Below are 18,514 nucleotides of genomic sequence, written 5' to 3'. Positions count from 1 at the left end.
TATTGTGAACTTTTGTCAACATAACTAGAATAAAATCTTTCATATAAGACGAGGATATTTCATAAATTCTCTTAATCAACAGTCATCATGTCTGAGCATACTACCAAAACACGTTTGTTCATTCTTAATTATTGTACAAGATTGTTCTTTCTTTTAGCAATTGTATACTAAAACTCACAACGTAGACGGACTGATATCCGAAGTTTAACTTGTTGGTGTTTGAGGTAAATAATTTATTTGAATGTATCTTTGCTTTATACATCATTTATAGTTGAAAAAGTTCACACTAAAATTAACCATGCAATAACTGAGTTAAAAAAACACTGTGTCTGAGCTCAGACTACCTTAACACTGTGTCAGGTCAAAGGAATATCTTCGTGTCAATCAATAACTTGAATAAGCCAGGACTTCTACTGACCCCCTCATCTTGGAATGTCCTAATTAAATTTCTCATAGCATAATAATATATATATTATACTTATTAAAAAATAAAAACTTATATAGGTGTGCGCAGCTTAACAATTCTATATCTGTCTGTATCGTTATGCCAAAATTTGGCTTTCCACGGGAGAGAGAGCATCTATTGTCGGTGTTGCCTGTTGGAGAGCTGTTTTGAAGCTCTTGACTGACTTGGTGCACACTACATCTTCGTCCAGCCGGTAGGTCTTTTCACCGCAGAACACCACCGCACATCACCGAACACCGCAAAACACCGCCGAACACCCCAAAATAATCTAAAACTATGAAAAAAGACAATATTTTATTAGGTTATCTTATCTATTTCACGTATTTTAGTAAAAAGGTTAACAAATAAAAAGGAAACGAGACCAATTAATAACACCCAAAAGAATAGAAGAGTCATCAACACTGCAAAACACCACCGAACACCCATAATTATACTTTTTTATCATTTTTGTAATTAAGTAAAAAGATTAACAAATAAAAGGAAATGAGACCGAATTTTAACATCGTACAGAATAGGAGAGTAACTGCGGGACCTAATACATTCTATTATTGAATTCGGTTCCATACCTGGAAGAAGAAAAAGAAGAACCCACCACACTGAACACCGCAAAACACTGCCGAACACAAGAAATATACAGTTTTTGTCATCCAAGCTCCCATGTCCTGAAATTGTTCAGTAAATTAATATTCCGATGAAGTGTCGTTTTTGTCCAGAATAAAAAATACAAACAAATATTTATAAAGAAATATAACTTTTATTTGTTTGTTTGTTAAAAACTAAGGCAGTATCAGGAAGGCGAAATTGAACTACAGAATGACAAAACAGACCCTAAAATGACATAAATATATATATTGAACAAAATAAAAAAAAGAAGTCATCTGCCCAGAACCAAAAAAATACCTTGAATAATTATATTGAAATATACATTGAATCATTATGTATTTGATTCACAGAAACAATGACATAATAAATAGACTTTCACAAACGCTGTGTGTATTCTCCGTTTGATTAGTTTTTGAAATTGCGAAAAAAAATCAACAAATTCAACAGTTTTCTGCTTTAATTGACACACATTATTGATTTTTTAATAGTTTCAATTCACTTTTGGGGTGTTCAGTGGTGTGCGGTGGTATTCGGCGGTGAAAAGACCTACCCTCGTCCAGCTGGTTCCAATGGATCACAGTCTTAACGAAGAATGAGTTCTCACGGCATATTTTGTTAGTGCTAAACCAGTTTAAGTTTAATAAACTTTCAATTTGTTGGTGAAAACCAGTTTGAAACTAGTTCACAAACCAAAACTGGTTCCATAAACCATTCAAACCGCGTCTGAAGGCGGTTTGGGGTTTAGGTTTAAGGGTTAAAATGGCAGCAATTTTAATGCAATGTGGCAGATGTGACAAAATTTATGCAGATTCAGATGCTTTCAATGACCATGACAGTTATCTTAATGAATTGTTCTACATAATTAATTGTTGTTAATTCTAAACACTATTTGTTTTGTTCATTCTTTTGTTATTTTTTCTAGTCTGACAGAAGTCTTTTTGTATTTGCAATTTAAAAACACTTTAGATTCTTTACCAATTTGGAAAATACTGAGATGTGGAATACATGTCCATGAGTTAACTTGATCCAATTAAACAGCAAAATGTCAAACCTTACTTGAAGCTGTGAAGTAAATTGAAATGACCTTCAAGTACAAGAGCAACATCTACAATTTTTAAAGTTTGTGATTAGATCAGTTTAATGGGAACCATTATACATATGTTTACTAGTTCAGTGGTATTTGGTATATATGTGCAGTTGCATTAAGATAAGCACAACTCATTTCCATAGAAATAGTTTGGCCCCTATTTACAATCAGTCTATATATATTAAAAGTTAAACTCAGAGTTTGTGATTAGGTTAGTGGATGGGGAACCACTATTGATAAGTCATTGATATTGGTATGCAGTTGGCACATCTCATTTCAAAGGAGATAACTATAATGTGACTCTGTGTGTCTGTCAGCATCTTTTCCATAATTTGACATTTTATAATTCATAGACTTTGTGGCTAAATTTTAGGCAAAAATCGTGATAACTCATACAGCATTTATGACAAACTTTGTTATCATAGATTACTCTATATTAAATTCTATGGAATGTTTTTTGTCATTTATTTTCACATGGAAAGATTGTCTACAATTGTATATCTCTTCGACTCTGCAGTGTCAGAAGGATTATGTACAGTACAACCTGTGACTTCCTCTTAGTTATGTCCACCCTCTTGTATGGTCACCATCAAATGGTGGCCATTTATTGGGGTCATAAAACATAGGTTGATGTTTTATCTAATTATGTTACCTGTTGAAATCAATCAGGGTTGAAGTTTTCGGTAAACGGACAGAAAGTCACAGGACAAAAAGTCACAGGACATAAAGTCACAAATTTGATAGGACAAAAAGTCACAGGACAAAAAGTCACAAATAATTTGTTGACAATTGTTTGAATATATAAGAGAAAGATCTGAAATATTTTCTTTTTATTACAAATATTCATTTTTAAGTTTAGGAAATTGTTCATAAGCCTTAATAAATGAAAATTTATTAAATTCTAATCATGCAAAGGATATATTTCTTGCCACAATGAAGCCATTTAAGTACCAAGCCACTTTGACATTTTGTTTTCATAACAATCATTTGATCATTATTGACATTTATTGAATACATTTTAATTACAAAGTTGCTTCATATATAATAGTTCAAGAAAAAACAAAAATTTTATTTTTTAAATTAGTGTTTTTTTGTTTAAAGAAAAATAATCTCAAAACTGAATTGTGACTTTTTGTCCTGTGACTTTTTGTCCGTGACTTTTTGTCCATGACTTTTTGTCCTGTGACTTTCTGTCCTACATTCATAGTTTTCAGCTTGTATGTTTCATTAAAATTTACCTGTACAGGTAACTCAGGTTTCTTCTCAAATTGACATTTCACCTTTTCTTGAAAATGTAGAATAGAATGTTTGTTTTAGACTTTGTTAATTCATATCATTTGTTGATTTTTCTGTCTTTAAATTTACATATTTTCCTTTTTTTCTAATGTTTTTATTTTTTTAATTTATTATTATTTTTTATTTGTATTTTTGCTTCTTATTCTTTTAACTTCTTCTTGGAAAGAATCTTGAGTAGAAATGACAAAAATTCAAAGATAAGTTATTGACTAGCATTTGAAAACAAAAGAGAGAATCCTTTAAATAATTATTCTTTCAGTAAGAAAAAAGTTTTTGTACATGATGTACATGGTATTCTATTGTTCGTTTGCATTATTAAATGAATTATTATTAATTATAACTTATAATCATGCAAATGATATGTTCAAAGGAACCATGAAGCAAGTAATTTAACAAGCCAGTTTATTCACAAATTTAAATTATCAATATCATGAATATCAATCCTTTAACAATAAATTTTGTTAACAAAGTTGTACAATCTATTATCATGATTATTATTCAGGAAAACTACAAATATCATTATATGGTATAGGAATAAACTATTTTTGTTTATCTTTGATATTTTTCAAATCTCAAAAGGAGTTTTTCATGAAGAATCACTAAAGAGACTTACAAAGAAATTATTTAAAGAAAAAACTATCTTGCTTTTTGAAACAATTGTAAACTTATCAAATATGTTATCTTCAGTTTGGCTAATTTTGTCAGTTAACAGGCAAAAATTGTCTCCAGAAAAAATAAAGTACACTTCTATATAGATTGTGACATTTTTATGGTCTATTAATTAAATCACTCTTTGTTCTGTGTATTATATTGTCGAAACTGCAGGACTGGCATATGCATGATACATATTCTTGGTATACATTTGCAAAGAATATTTCACTCAACTCATGCCTTTTAGATAAAGTTAATAATTGCAGGGACTTGAATGAATTAGATTCTTTAAAGCCCTCGATTAAAAATGAATGTTAAGAAAAAAAATAGAATATTTTTGAAAATAAAATAAAAACTTATGATAAAAACAGTCAACTCAAATGCTTCACATAGTAAAGAATTAGAGGTCATAATTTAGAAATAGAAAATGGTGAATAAAAATTCCTTTAACATGTTTAAAGGATAGAATTGTTTGTAAAATTAACATAACAACTTAGAGATAATCTATTTGAAAATTGTTTACCTTCTCATAATAATGTTTCTGACCAGTTTATGAATAAAATCTTGAATCTTATGAATAAAATCTTAACCAAGAACAAAAAGAAAAAAAATTGCTAAACCTATATAACATGGAACATGTTTAAAATATTGGCTCCTTTAATTTATAAAAGAAAGTCATTAGAACTGAGGGCAGAAACCTAATAACTTTTTTCCATGTGTTTTGATTTCTTATAGAATTATTTCTTTGCATTATAATGTTTGTTTTGGGTTTTTTTTGTCAGAAACTTGATTAAATTGTAATATGTTTATATGACAATAAAAAAAATATCAAATTTTTCTGTAATGAATATTTTGAATATACATCATGTACATGTATTTATTCAATACAGTAATAATGAATTGCCTAAATTTTATTAAGAATAAGTCCTAAAGATAATCTTAAACATTTGTTAAACAATGTTAAATGCAGTAAGTATAAACAATTTTGATTTTAGAAAATTTAATTTGAGAAACACTTTTTTAATGGAAAAAGGCAGGCGTTGTGAAAGTTTGCATTATATTAGAAGATGATATTCATTTATTATTCACTTGCAAAAAAATACATGTAAAAAATAACTTAAATTGATAGAATTATTTAAAAGTTATAACATCAAAACAACATTTGCAAACAGTCATGAGAAAATTTTTACAAAAAAAAAGTTAGGAAGCTATATGTTCAACTAGTTTAATTATTTCATTTTATTTTAGAATTTTCTTGTCATTATCACAGTTATTAAATTTGACAAACACAAAAAGTCATATATTTTTCCTGAGACACTTTACCTGTAAGTCATGTAATTTTAACACTTCAATGCAGTCATGATTTCTCTTTATCCTTGACTAGTTTTTGATTAATACCTTGTGTATTAATTAGGCAGCAGGGGGTATAATGATGGACATTTAGGGCCATCATGGTGACCATATTTTTTATGGCCACCATTAATAAGATAATGTCACAGGTAGTACTGCACCTCAAAAAGGTTATTTATTTCTTCCATATCACTGGCACCTTCTCAACCATGTCATCATTTTGCAAGAGGCATAGCTCATGTAGCACTTAACAGGTCAAATTGACTTTAACCGCTTTATTAACATCTCATCAGTGTTGTTTTCAAAAGTTCCATAAATTGGTGAGTTTTTTAATACACAAGAGTTGTGAACCAACATCTAAGAAATGTATATCACTATCACAAATCCCCTGTAGATTTATTGAATGGAAAGATTTGCTGTTTATGTAGTTCTTGCAAAACTCTCTAGGTGTGTGAATAGGAATGTGTGTCCTGTCAATTGCACCTTCCACACCAGGAAATCTCCTTTTCTCTTTAAACTTCTGTACAATTTTAGGAAACTGATTTCTACTAGGCCATGTTATGTATTTTGATGGAAGTTTTTCACATATAATATCACAACAGCAAGATCTCTAACAATCTGAAATACTGAGTACTTACAAACTCCGTAAATGTCCGCAATTGCTTGTAGAGTCATCTGGCTTGAGACATACTTTATGTAAATAAGAACCTGTTTCTCTATTGTTATGGATCTAGAGTCCTTAATAAAGCCTCTTAACTCCCCTACCAGTCTACGGAAAGTGGTCAGATTTATCCGAAAACATCTTCTAAACTCTTCTTTGCTGTAAGTTGAAACCACACAATCAATATAGTTGAGTACCTGTGGAATATGAGCTCTGTTCTTCATAAGTAGAATGCACGATAGAATTATGTTGTAGCTGTTTAAGATTGTGGCATGAGATGCAAGATCCTCGTCATCTTCATTCATAAGGTCAAACAGCAGAGCAGAAACAAGTTAATATCTGACGCCATTTTTTAGAATCAACTTTACATTTGTTGAAAAAATCTAAACCTAAACCAGTTTTGAAACCTAACAGTAACAGAGCTCTGTTTTGCAATTTGTTGTATCAATTGCCTTTGAGTTTTTCTTGACCAAGTTTTTTTTTTCTACATGTATATTAGTGCTTTCAATTAACACGAACTTATAAATTTATAAGGGTTCCAGTTTTCGCCATTTAACGCAGACTTAAAATTATTCAAAGCCTTTGCCGTCACTGTTAAATCTGACAGGTTATCCCACTGATCCACTACTCTAATTGAAAAAGTATTTGTGTTGTCTTACACTGTTTCTTAAATAGTATTAAAGAGTGACCTCTGGTTGTATTAGATGTGCTAAAGTAAACATGTAAATAGATTCATCCAGTTGATATCAACAACATGATCAATACCATGTAACACTTTGTAGACTTGAATCATGTCATTTCTGTCTTTAAGTATGGGTATGGAGACCAAACACATGTAGCATATTCCAACAGTGGACGAACAATTGATTTATAAAGAGTAAGAAACATATCCTGATCCATTAAGTAGAAGGAATGATGAAATAGGGATAAAACTCTCTGTGCTTTATTAACAATACTACTTATATGTTTTTCGAACTTTAAATTTGACTCGAAATTAAGTTACTTCAAGATGCTTTTCTTCATTCACCTTAGATAAAGCAATAAAATTTTCTGAATCATCTAACATGGTATAACGATATTGTTGGTCATTGTCAGGATTAATAATAATATGTAATACTTTACATTTAGCAGCATTAAATTTTAACTTCTAAGTATTAGATCTAGACCATTCATTTAAACTGTCCAAATTTTCATGCATTAATTTACTGCGCTCATTTGATCATCCACCTTTGCTATTATCAGAGGGTCGTAATTGGGGTACCTTCATGACGAATAACGGTAAAAAATCTTGCCAAATGATTTTAACGGTAATTTTTTGGTGCTTGACGATAAAATGTACATTTTCTATATGATGATAAAAAAATTGAATGGTTTTGACGAATAAGGTTAAATTCTTTCCAAATATAACGGTAACGGGTAATTATTTGAGACCTCTGACGAATCACGATAAGGATATTTTGAGGAATCACGATAAAATTTAAATCAATTTGACGCAAATGGTAGCCGGAAATGACCGTTTGACACCTGACGGTAAAGGGCATTCCTACCCTCTTATAATGATTATCAGATTATATCTTAAAATTTAACAATATTTAAGAACTACTAGTCAAATATGAATAATTTATTCAAGTGTAAATATTTTCTAAAATTTGGGAGTGGATCGACCTGTGCCTGAACAACTTGGGACAAAACGGTTTTGACCAGATTAACTTTGGTTCTGATTGAAATGAAAGCTTTACAGAGTTATTTCCCATGGAAATAATTCATCTTTAGTAAATTATATCGTTAGAATTCTCATTTTGACATGTCTACATTTCTTGTAATAACATTAACAGTAAGTACTTTTCTGCACCGAATGCACATTTCAACAGTAAAAGTATTGTGAGATAATCAAACAGTATATAAGAATCTTAAATACTGTTTGATCTTAAAAATAAACAACAAAAGATTTTGGAGTTATTGCCCATGGACAGATCACATATGTGGAGGACATTGGAATGCTGATCTATTATTGCTTTTGAAACTGTTTTAAAAGGACATTTTTATTGTAGACATCTGTCAATGTCTGTATCAGAAGATGAAATGATTTTATCAGAAGTGTTTTAACTAAATGGATAGAGACAAGGATAAAGATTCAATTCAGTGTAAGCATAAATCCATATTTAAAGGTTAATTCTTATTTTGTCATTTCAGAAGTAACATTGTAAAAAAATTACCCTTATGAAAGGCTAGATGTGTCAGACTGACACAAATGGCCCTGCTCACTAAAAAATCTTGAAGCCATTTTTATTCGACTGCAAACAATTTTTGCTGTCATATATTGGTATAACGATGGCGTCGTCGTCGTCGACCGAAGACACATTGGTTTTCGCACAATAACTTTAGTTTAAGTGAATGGATCTCTATGAAATTTTACCATAAGGTTTAATACCACAATAGGAAGGTTGGGATTGATTTTGGGGGTTATGGTACCAATAGTTTAGGAATTAGGGGCCAAAAAGGGGCCAAACATAAGCATTTTTGTAACTTCCAGACAATAACTTGTGTGTTAGTGTATGGATCTCTCTGACATTGTACCACAAGGTTCCATATCACAAAGGGAATGCTGGGATTGATTTTGGGGGAAAATTGGGGCCCCGCCGAATGGCGGACGCCCTATAGTGATCAGTCTGTCCGTCCGTCTGTCCGCCCGTCTGTCCGTAACAAATTGTGTCCGCTCTATATCTAGAGAACCGTTATGATTTCAAAGTTTATACTTGACATGTATATTAACCAACATCAGAGGGTGTGTCATAATGTATGTACAACTTCCTAGGTCAAAAACTTTGCTTTTAGTTGACAACCCCATGTCCTATGGTAAAGATCGTGTCCACTCTATATCTTGAGAACCGTTATGATTTCAAAGTTTACACTTGATATGTATATAAAATTTTAGGAATTAGGGGCCAAAAAAGGGGCAAAAAACAAGCATTTTTCTAGTTTCATTACAATAACTTGTGTGTAAGTGTATGGATCTTTCTGAAATTGTACTACAAGGTTCCATATCACAAAGGAAAAGCTGGAATTGAGTTTGGGGGTAATTGCCGAAATGTTTAGGAATTGGGGGCCAAAAAGGGGCCAAAAATAAGCATTTTTCTAGTTTCCAGACAATAACTTGTGTGTAAGTGTATGGATCTTTATGAATTTGTACTACAAGGTTCCATATCACAAAGGGAATGCTGGGATTGATGTGGGGGGTAATTGCCTCCAAATTTTAGGAATAAGGGGCCAAAAATAAGCATTTTTCTAGTTTCCAGACAATAACTTGTGTTCAAGTGTATGGATCTCTCTGAAATTGTACTGCAAGGTACCATTCCTCAAAGGGAAGGCTGGGATTGAGTTTGGGGATGATGAATCATAAGGGGGTTAAAAAAATTGGAGGGGGATTTTTTTTTTATTTTTTTCCTTTTTTTTTTCTTTAAAATTTTCATTTTAAGTTGGTTATTTTTTATTTATATATAAAAGCAAATAATAATGATATGGTTTGATTTCATCAAAAATTGAAATATTGGGGTTCTTTGATATGCTGAATCTTACCATGTATTTAGATTCTTAATTTTTGGTCCCGTTTTCAAATTGGTCTACATTAAGGTCTAAAGGGTCCAAAATTAAATTCAGTTTAATTTTAACAAAATTTGAATTCTTGGGGTTCTTTGATATGCTGAATCTAACCGTGTATGTATTTAGATTTTGGATATTGGACCATAATAGGTAAATTAAAAAAATTTTAAGACTTAGACCACATTCATTCTGTGTCAGAAACCTATTCTGTGTCAAATATTTAATCACAATCCAAATTCAGAGCTGTATCAAGCTTGAATGATGTGTCCATACTTGCCCCAACTGTTCACAGTTCGACCTCTGCGGTCGTATCAAGCTGCGCCCAGCGGAGCATTTTATTAGGAGTTGAAATTTGAGAATGAAAGTGTATAACTGTTTTCAAAGTCCAAAGCCTGTAGTTACGGCAGAAATCAGTGGAGCGGAACCAAGCATACACTCATCATAGTAGACCCACATACTTAAAATCAGCTCAATATGTGAAAGCATTTAGAAGAAAATCTGTATAACTGTTTGTTGTGGAATGACGGATAAGGGTAAAACTATATAGCCCTGACCACTTTGTGGAAGGGCCATGAAAAGGGGAAATATATCTAAGTGACACTTTGACTATCAATTGGGGATTAGTTCTATGTATAAAACAGATTAACTTGAGAATGAAAATTTGCAGATTCAAGAAAAAAAACCAATGAATAATATGGCATACTGTAAAACTAACTTATTTTCATTGATACTTTATTTTTCATTTAGTCCTTTTTAGCCCACTTCACGACAGTTTAATTTCATGATTTTCAAATTTACTTGATGGTAGTTAAATAAGTAAGATCCAAGTTTTACATATTCATGACAATTTATTTTCATGTTAATTTTCTACAAGTGAAAGTCACTTAAATAAATCGCTCATGCTTACAGTATGGGAAATTCCTAAGAAGCTCTCTCACTATTTATAGGTTTTCATTACTTGTTAATGCTGTGAACATTTTTATACCATTAAGAATATATAATTTCAGGTTTTAAATGCAAGAAGTATGGACACAAGAAAGACAAATGTCCTGAAAAAGGAATACAGATAGAACCTCCACAAGTTCACCAAAGACTGAAATGGGTGAGTTCAAGTTAAAGTTGGCAGCATAAGTACTCTGATTTTTTTCCTCTGCAGACTGTTATAGACCAATGAGCCTCATAATTTCATAAAAGATTAACAGGAAATGCAAATTAAAAAAAAAAAAAAAAAAAGGAACTCCCACAAAAATGCCATATTTTCAGACCTTTGTTTAAAATTGCATCAAAAATGGAAAAAATTAGGCTGAACCCCACCTTTTCAAAATTTCTGGATACACATCTGAAAGGTCATAAATAATACACCATTTATAAAAAGATATTATCACCCCATTGACCGTACATAGGACAAATGGATAATTTTAAGTTGACACAATAAAGATAAAAACTGTGAAAACCAGCTGCTTTCATCTGTAAAATGCTTGTACAAGGAATAGGAAAGTAGATGGTAATCACTGGTAATGCTAAATGTTTATAGATAATTTTCCAGATGTAGTGAAATTTGATAAGCTGGTCAAAGGTTCAACCACCAAGTTCAATAGGTAAAAAAACAAATAACATTATTTTTTATAGAAAAGGAAATATACTGGCCCAATGTTTTGACTAAAAAGGTCTTTGTTAAGAAGTTATTAACAGAGAATAAAATGTAAAGCTTGCATGAGGACAGGACAAAGAAATGTCCATTTGTTAAGTCTGAGTCCATGAAAAGCCTTTAGGTAAAAATCATCTAAGTATCTTGTGTTTTAATATTAGAATTTAATGTTTAGAATTAACTGATGTTGATTGTAGAGTTTTGAAGATCCAATGAAGCACTATTTTGAAGAGAGAGACAGAAAACAAAGAGAAGAAAAAGAAGAAAGGTACAAATTTCTTTATGAATAATTATTCTTTGGGTATTACATTGTTTTTGTTGGATAATATTTCTGTGCTTTGTAATAAGTGCAAATTTTGAAATCACATATTAAAAAAACACAAATCATTGAAATTAGCAATTACAGAAACCTGTTTATCACAATATAAATGGCACTCAATATAGGGCACATAATTGTACTTTATAAACACGTGCCAATTATATTGAGGTCACTTATAACATGTATATAGAGAAATACATCTGGAGAGAGGGTCATAGACATGAGGACCATGGACTTCAGGGAAGGACCTGTTGTCCATTTTATGTGCATGCCAAATACTCATAGTTTACATTTCTTGTTTAATTTTTATTATTGTACAAATGACTTGTTAATAGTGTTTTTTGTACTTAAGAGTTAATTTGGAGGGAGGGGATAGGTTGAATTTCTTCTTTTTTGTCCTTTGAAATTCCAGTTTTGTAACGATCCATTTTTGTTGACAGGTAAGTAAATGTTGTGAAGAGTTACCTCCCATGTGGTGTAATACCTGAACTTTACAGTTTTCCAGCTGAAAAATATATTTTTTCTTACATACTCAAAATCTTATCGTTATATAGAAGTAAAATGTAGCAAGTTGATGCAATTAATGCATATTTCTGGATGTGCTTCCATGCTCAGAGTTATAATTGTGGGAGGGGGGAGAAGCTAAAATACATAGGAATATGAATTAGCAGTACAGAAAGAATATCCAAAACTGTCCAATGTCAACTAAGTTGAACTTTGACTGAGGGAGTTGCATTTTAGAAAGCATCAAAATTACTAAATTAATCAGCTGATAATTTATCAACATTCTTGGTATTTAACCATGGCTAATGTCATTGTAACTTCTACTTATGGATCAAACTAATTGTAAATTCATAATTTTTTGCAATTTTATTATTAATGTGAAAATTGCAAGGAGATAGGTGTCGCAAAAATAAAAATTACATTATGAACTTTGATTGTATTATTTGTAAGCAGTATTTTTCGGAAATTGTAATAATTACACTCACATTTGTGTCGATTGTCCAACAATTCCAATAAAAAATGCATATAATAATTTCTGAATTTATAGTATTAAAAGTAAGTTATGGGAAATGTTTTATGGCTGGAAGATACTATATTAAAATTGTGTATGGGTGATAGACATAGAGAGGTAAAAGACATTTTAAAAAGTAATTGCAGCTTTATATATTTTTCAATGTGAATCTTAAAAAGTTGTGTTTTCACAAATTTGAAGATCTAATGACGGATTCATTAACAATAAAAATTAAACAATTACTTGTTTTAATGCCCAAGACACAATAGTAGGTAGGCATTAAGTCTTCCAGTCTTTAAAACGTATGCCAAATTAGGGTCTGACCCTGATTTTGCTGTTCACTGACCGTTGAATTGATAGTGTAATAACATAAACGGTACCAATTTTTCCTGCACCAGATGCATATTTTGATAGTAAATGTCTCTTCAGTGATGCTCGAGGCCAAAATATTTGAAAATCCAAACCTAATTAAAAAATCGAAGAGCGAATGAAAATCAAATGGACAAAAAGTATAGCCAAAGCCAGGCAAGGAATGATAGCTTTGCATGAGGGAGATGTAAGTTGGGCATTGTGTCCTAGGGACATGCTTATTTTTCAATTATAAATTTTGAATGTTTTATTGGTCAAGACACAATACTCTGAAAATAAAACCATCTAAAGTTGGTAAACAAGTTTTTTGAAATATACTTCATGATTACAATTATAATTTTTTATCACAATGGCATCAAAAATATTGCATCTGTTTTACAAACTTGAAAAAAAATCAATTTATTTGTGCAATTCAATCAATAACTAGTTTAATATCACATATTTTTCAAGATGTGTCTGAAATATGGGAACATATTAATAAAAACCATGTCAAAATTTGCCATCTGCAATGTAAATTTTAAATTAATATCATAATTCTCATTCCATGTATATTAACTTATAAAGTTGCAAAATTAGAATAAACAAGATTAATTATATAATTTTATGTATGTTTCAGAGTGCAAAAGTTAAAAGAACTAATTGAAAGCTCATCTTCAGATTCTGACCTGGAAAATGGACAGAAGAATCAAAAGAAAAAGAAGAAAAAACATTGTCATTCTTTATCCTCTGATGATGAACTTAAAATGCATAGAAAAAGAAAGAAATCAAAGCATAAGAAAGTAAAAAGATTGAAAATGGACAAAATGCATTCCTCTGATGATGTTAAACATAATACGGAACACAAAGTGAAACATAAAATGAAACATAAAATGAAACATAAAATGAAACATAAAAAACATCACAAACATAGAGGTTAAAATGATTATTTATCAAGAATTATAAAAAAAAATTTACAAGGAGGTCAAGTCAAGATAATTGATGATGTCTTACAAAAATCTATTTTAGCATGCTGATAAATCATTTGATTCATCCAAATACTCAAAAGCATTATGGGGGTACACATGTTTGTTTTAATTATAAAACAAGTTCACAACTGTTTGAAATGTAGCTTTTCATCCACACATTTAGAAAGGATATATAGTGAAACAATACTTTCAAAGTCATAAATTCAGATAGATGTGAAAAAAAGTACTTTGAATTGAGAAATTATTGCGACCGAGTGAATATCACAATGATAAGAACTGGCATTCTGATATCGAATACATAGGAATTTATAGTACTCTGTTTGATAAAGGAGTAATTTTCATTAATGTTGTTCTATGAAGCAAAGACATTTGATATACAATTGACCACCAAATGGTACTGAATATCTTTGATTTGACTTCAATTGATAAATTATGACAAAATGATTTCAGTGACATATTGCTTATTATGTACAATAATATTGTAAAAATATGTGTGTATTTTGTCGCTGATATGATTTATTAAAATAAAAAACAATGATATAAATATGTATTTCTTAAATATGTAAACATAACATTGTTGTAACTCCAAATGGAGGTCAGTTACATAAATATAAACTGTATTTTCTGTTTTTAACCTTCCCAGGTTTAATCCACCATTTTCTACATACAGAAATGCCTGTACCAAGTCAGGAATATGACATTTGTTTTCCATTCATTTGATGTGTTTGAGCTTTTGATTTTGCCATTTGATAAAGGACTTATTGTTTTGAATTTTCCTTGGAGCTTGATATTTTTGTTATTTTACTTTATTTTTATTACTCACAAACTACAGTTTAATACTCACAATTTATAGGACAACTCAGTAATCACATACTATAGCATTAGGTACTCATAAATTAAAGGACCATTTAGTACTCACAAACTATAGGAGCATTTAGCACTCATGGATTATAGGAGCATTGAGCACTCACAAATTATAGGATCATTTAGTACTCACAATCTATAGGAGCATTTATTACTCACAAACTATAGTAACATTTTATACTCACAAATTATAGGATCATTAGTACTCACAAATTACAGGAGCATTTAGTACTCACAAACTATAGTATAAAAGCTTTTAGCACTTATAAATTAAAGGACCAAAAATAAGGAGCATTTAGGACTCAGAAATTAATTTCAACCTGACACACACTAATTATGTCTGCCTCATTTCTGAAACATATTGTTCATTGCTTGTTTTTGTCTCTAAATCGACAAAAATGGCCGTATGCAAGGCATAGGGATTACAATCCGGCGGTAGTGGTGGCGAGGGTGTAAACCATTTGCTTAAAGCTTTATATTTCAGAACCTAGAATACCTGGATGCTTCAAACCTTGTATACAGATACCTTATGTTACGAAGTTTCTGTCTGTCATTTGTCCATTGCCCTTGAGCTCATTTTCATGGTGCAGTGCCTGCTTGAAAAAAATTACAGTTTTTTGTTAAGTGAAATACTCACTTAGTATGAGTAATAGGATTACTGTATTTGGTATATGGGTTCCTTGCACATCTACATGTCTGTCAGGTAGGGTTCACATGACCTTGACCTCATTTCATGGATCAGTGATCAAGATTAAAGTTATGTGGTCAAGTCGGTATTTCAGATACTATAAGTAATAGGTCAATTATATTTGGTGTATGGAATGATTGTTAGGTGTAAATGTATGTCTGGCAGGTTTCATATGACCTTGACCATATTTTCATGGTTCATTGGTCAATGATAAGTTTATGTGGCTTTATCAGTTTATCAGATTCTTTATTGCGAACCAAATGAAACTCTTCCACAGAGTCGTTTCCCCTTGGTCAAGATATTTAAACTTTTATCAGTTCAACTGTCCTATTGAATAAATACAAAAGCTATTGTTCTCTGTGTAGTTTAATCACTGGGACCTTTAAATTTATTCTAAGAGAATCAGTCATTGATTAATTTATCTGATGCAAAAATTATCTTCTAAATAGATGAAAATACATATAATCAACTCACAAAACTGCATGTGATGTTGTATTTATTCAATATCAATAATATTTTTAATCTGTTCAATATATACACTGATTTAATCATAAAAAGTTGATTCTGACAAAATTTTTAGCATTGTTCTTATTCGAAATTGGATTTTTTTTTGTGTTTGTGTAGTTATAGAATACAATCAAGAAGGCCTTAATTTAAACATCATCATTTTCCAGTTTTTATTTGTCAAACACACAAAAAAAAAAATTTCAATTGGAACAATGGAAAATTTTGTCAGAAATCAACTTTAAATGTTTGAATCAGTGTTTACATTGAACAGTTTTAAAATATATTATTGATATTGAATAAATACAACATCACATGCAGTTTTGTGAGTTGATTACATGTATTTAAGGTAAAAAAGACCAAGTTGGTATATTTGAATTGTTTATATCTGTTTCTATGGGCTTTTAAAGTTTCATGAAGGTGCATTATTTCGGATTTTATGTATGTTATATATGTGTTTTTACTTAAATTATAGTATGAAGCTTCATGATATTTTTAAACTTTTAAATTAAATAGATATAAGAAGATGTGGTATGAGTGCCAATGAGACAACTCTCCATCCAAGTCACAATTAGTAAAAGTAAACCATTATAAGTCAAAGTACGGCCTTCATTAAGGAGCTTTGGCTCACACCGAACAGCAAGCTATAAAGGGCCCCAAAAATGACTAGTGTAATACAATTCAAACAGGAAAACCAACGGTCTAATCTATATAAAAAACGAGTAACAAGAAACACTTATGAACCACATCAACAAACGACAACAACTGAACATCAGGTTCCTGACTTAGGACATGTGCAAACAAATGCAGCGGGTTTAAACGTTTTAATAGGCACCAACCTTCACCCTACCTGAAACAATCGTGTTACATCACAACATAGAAAGACATTCTATAAAATATCAATTGAAATGGCTTAACTCAATCAAAAGACATATTAACAAAAACATGTGAACATACACTGAATGAATAAATTTGATCTATGACACAATGTAAATACAAAATTAATAAAACAAGGGGGTTAGATTTAAAACCATATCAGAAAGACAAGCATAACCTTGGACAAAATGCCACCAAATAAAATAACGTACACAGTTAAATAAAAATAATTTTGTTGTTCCTAGTACGAGAACAAAAGTAAAAAATTTATTGTCATACTAAACACTTATCAAAGGTGGTAAATATTAAAAATAGTGAGACGAGATATAACACTTAATAAGTAAACATTGAATAACAAAATACATTACAAATTGTATCAACAGGTCAAATAACACGAAAGTACGATTTGAGAGTACTTGCAGTTACTGAAAGCTAGTTAAAAGCCAAAAACAATTCATAATAAAAAATCATGCATCAGATGATCAGAGACTAAAATCAACTAAAACACATCCCAGGGATTTAATGTTTTAACGTCATGGACAGTCAAAGAAGACATGAATTGTGCAATGCCAAAATAAAAGTATCCACAGGCAGTAGGATAGTTAGGAGTTAACCTGTTAATAAACATGTATAATGTAATATATAGATAGAGAAATCTCTATATAGAAAATGAATGTGGATGTGTATTTATACATCCAAAAAAAACCATTTGAAAGAATACAAGTTTAGTTATGTTTTAATTTGCTGATGACAAAATCGATATTTGTGCCAATGTAAACTATATTCAAAGATCTAATTACAACATTGGTAAGATAACCTTTACTAATAAGTTTGTTTAAAGGACAAATTTTCACAAAAAAGTTGATTGTGGTAGGTGCAAATACATGTGGATCTTTTCTGTGAATAAGCATACATTCCACCAATGAAAGATTGATCTTTTTGAAGCATTAATTTGCATCTCTGCCCATGGTGACAGTTTCCTGGGAAAAAAATCCTAAAAATGGACAATAATTTCATCGAAAAGAGAAAGTCTATTACACCTTTTTATGTTCAGGCGTGAACGAAACAGGCTCTCTATAGCCTCTAGTTGCAGTTCTTGGGCTATTATACATAAATCTATAGAAGCTAGGTTAAAAGTGTAAAATGTAAAAATCACCAGAGTGACAACCTCTATCTACCCATAAAACAATTATTGTTATTTATTTGTTATTGGCCTGAAAGGTAAGTTTTTACTGATTTTCACAGTTTTTTGCTGTTACATTGTATTTTGTAAATTGTAGGAGCTAGGATAAAGTGTCAATTGCAAAAATGATAGTTTAACAAGATCTATCTACCCTAAACATCTTGGAAAAATCTGACATGCTTTTGAGTTGTTGTCAATGAAATATTCATAGTTAGCTCACCTGGACCAAAGGGCTATTTGAGCTTTTGCCATCACTTGGTGTCTGTCTTCTCTCAGTTGTACAATCTAAGGATCACCTGGCCCTATAGGCTATATAAGCTGTCGCCATCACTTGGCATCCTTAATTCTTTTCCAAATCTAAGAGAATAA

General features: G+C 30.7%; 1 protein-coding gene and 1 long non-coding RNA gene across 2 annotated transcripts in view; one reads left to right on the top strand and one right to left on the bottom strand.

The window, feature by feature from the left end:
- Window positions 1-161: 161 nt before the first annotated feature.
- On the top strand, window positions 162-14,574 carry LOC127703196 (retinitis pigmentosa 9 protein-like). The gene is made up of 5 exons (XM_052207730.1): window positions 162-224; window positions 8,166-8,258; window positions 10,722-10,816; window positions 11,560-11,630; window positions 13,682-14,574. Exons 2-5 carry the CDS (start codon window positions 8,225-8,227, stop codon window positions 13,980-13,982), a joined length of 501 nt encoding a protein of 166 aa, XP_052063690.1. The 5' UTR covers window positions 162-224; window positions 8,166-8,224; the 3' UTR covers window positions 13,983-14,574.
- A 3,263-nt stretch (window positions 14,575-17,837) lies between these two features.
- The window catches only part of LOC127703201 (uncharacterized), a 41,046-nt gene continuing 40,369 nt past the window's right edge, over window positions 17,838-18,514 (bottom strand). The window contains exons 2-3 of the long non-coding RNA XR_007982757.1: window positions 18,366-18,502; window positions 17,838-17,956 (exon numbers count right to left, since the gene is read on the bottom strand). This is a non-coding gene — a long non-coding RNA (uncharacterized LOC127703201). The remainder of the gene's footprint in view (window positions 17,957-18,365; window positions 18,503-18,514) is intronic.

This window comes from Mytilus californianus, unplaced genomic scaffold, assembly GCF_021869535.1.
Source record: "Mytilus californianus isolate M0D057914Y unplaced genomic scaffold, xbMytCali1.0.p SCAF_5, whole genome shotgun sequence".
In the NCBI taxonomy this organism is placed as follows: Eukaryota; Metazoa; Mollusca; class Bivalvia; order Mytilida; family Mytilidae; genus Mytilus; species Mytilus californianus.
This window is presented reverse-complemented; position numbering and strand designations above follow the sequence as displayed.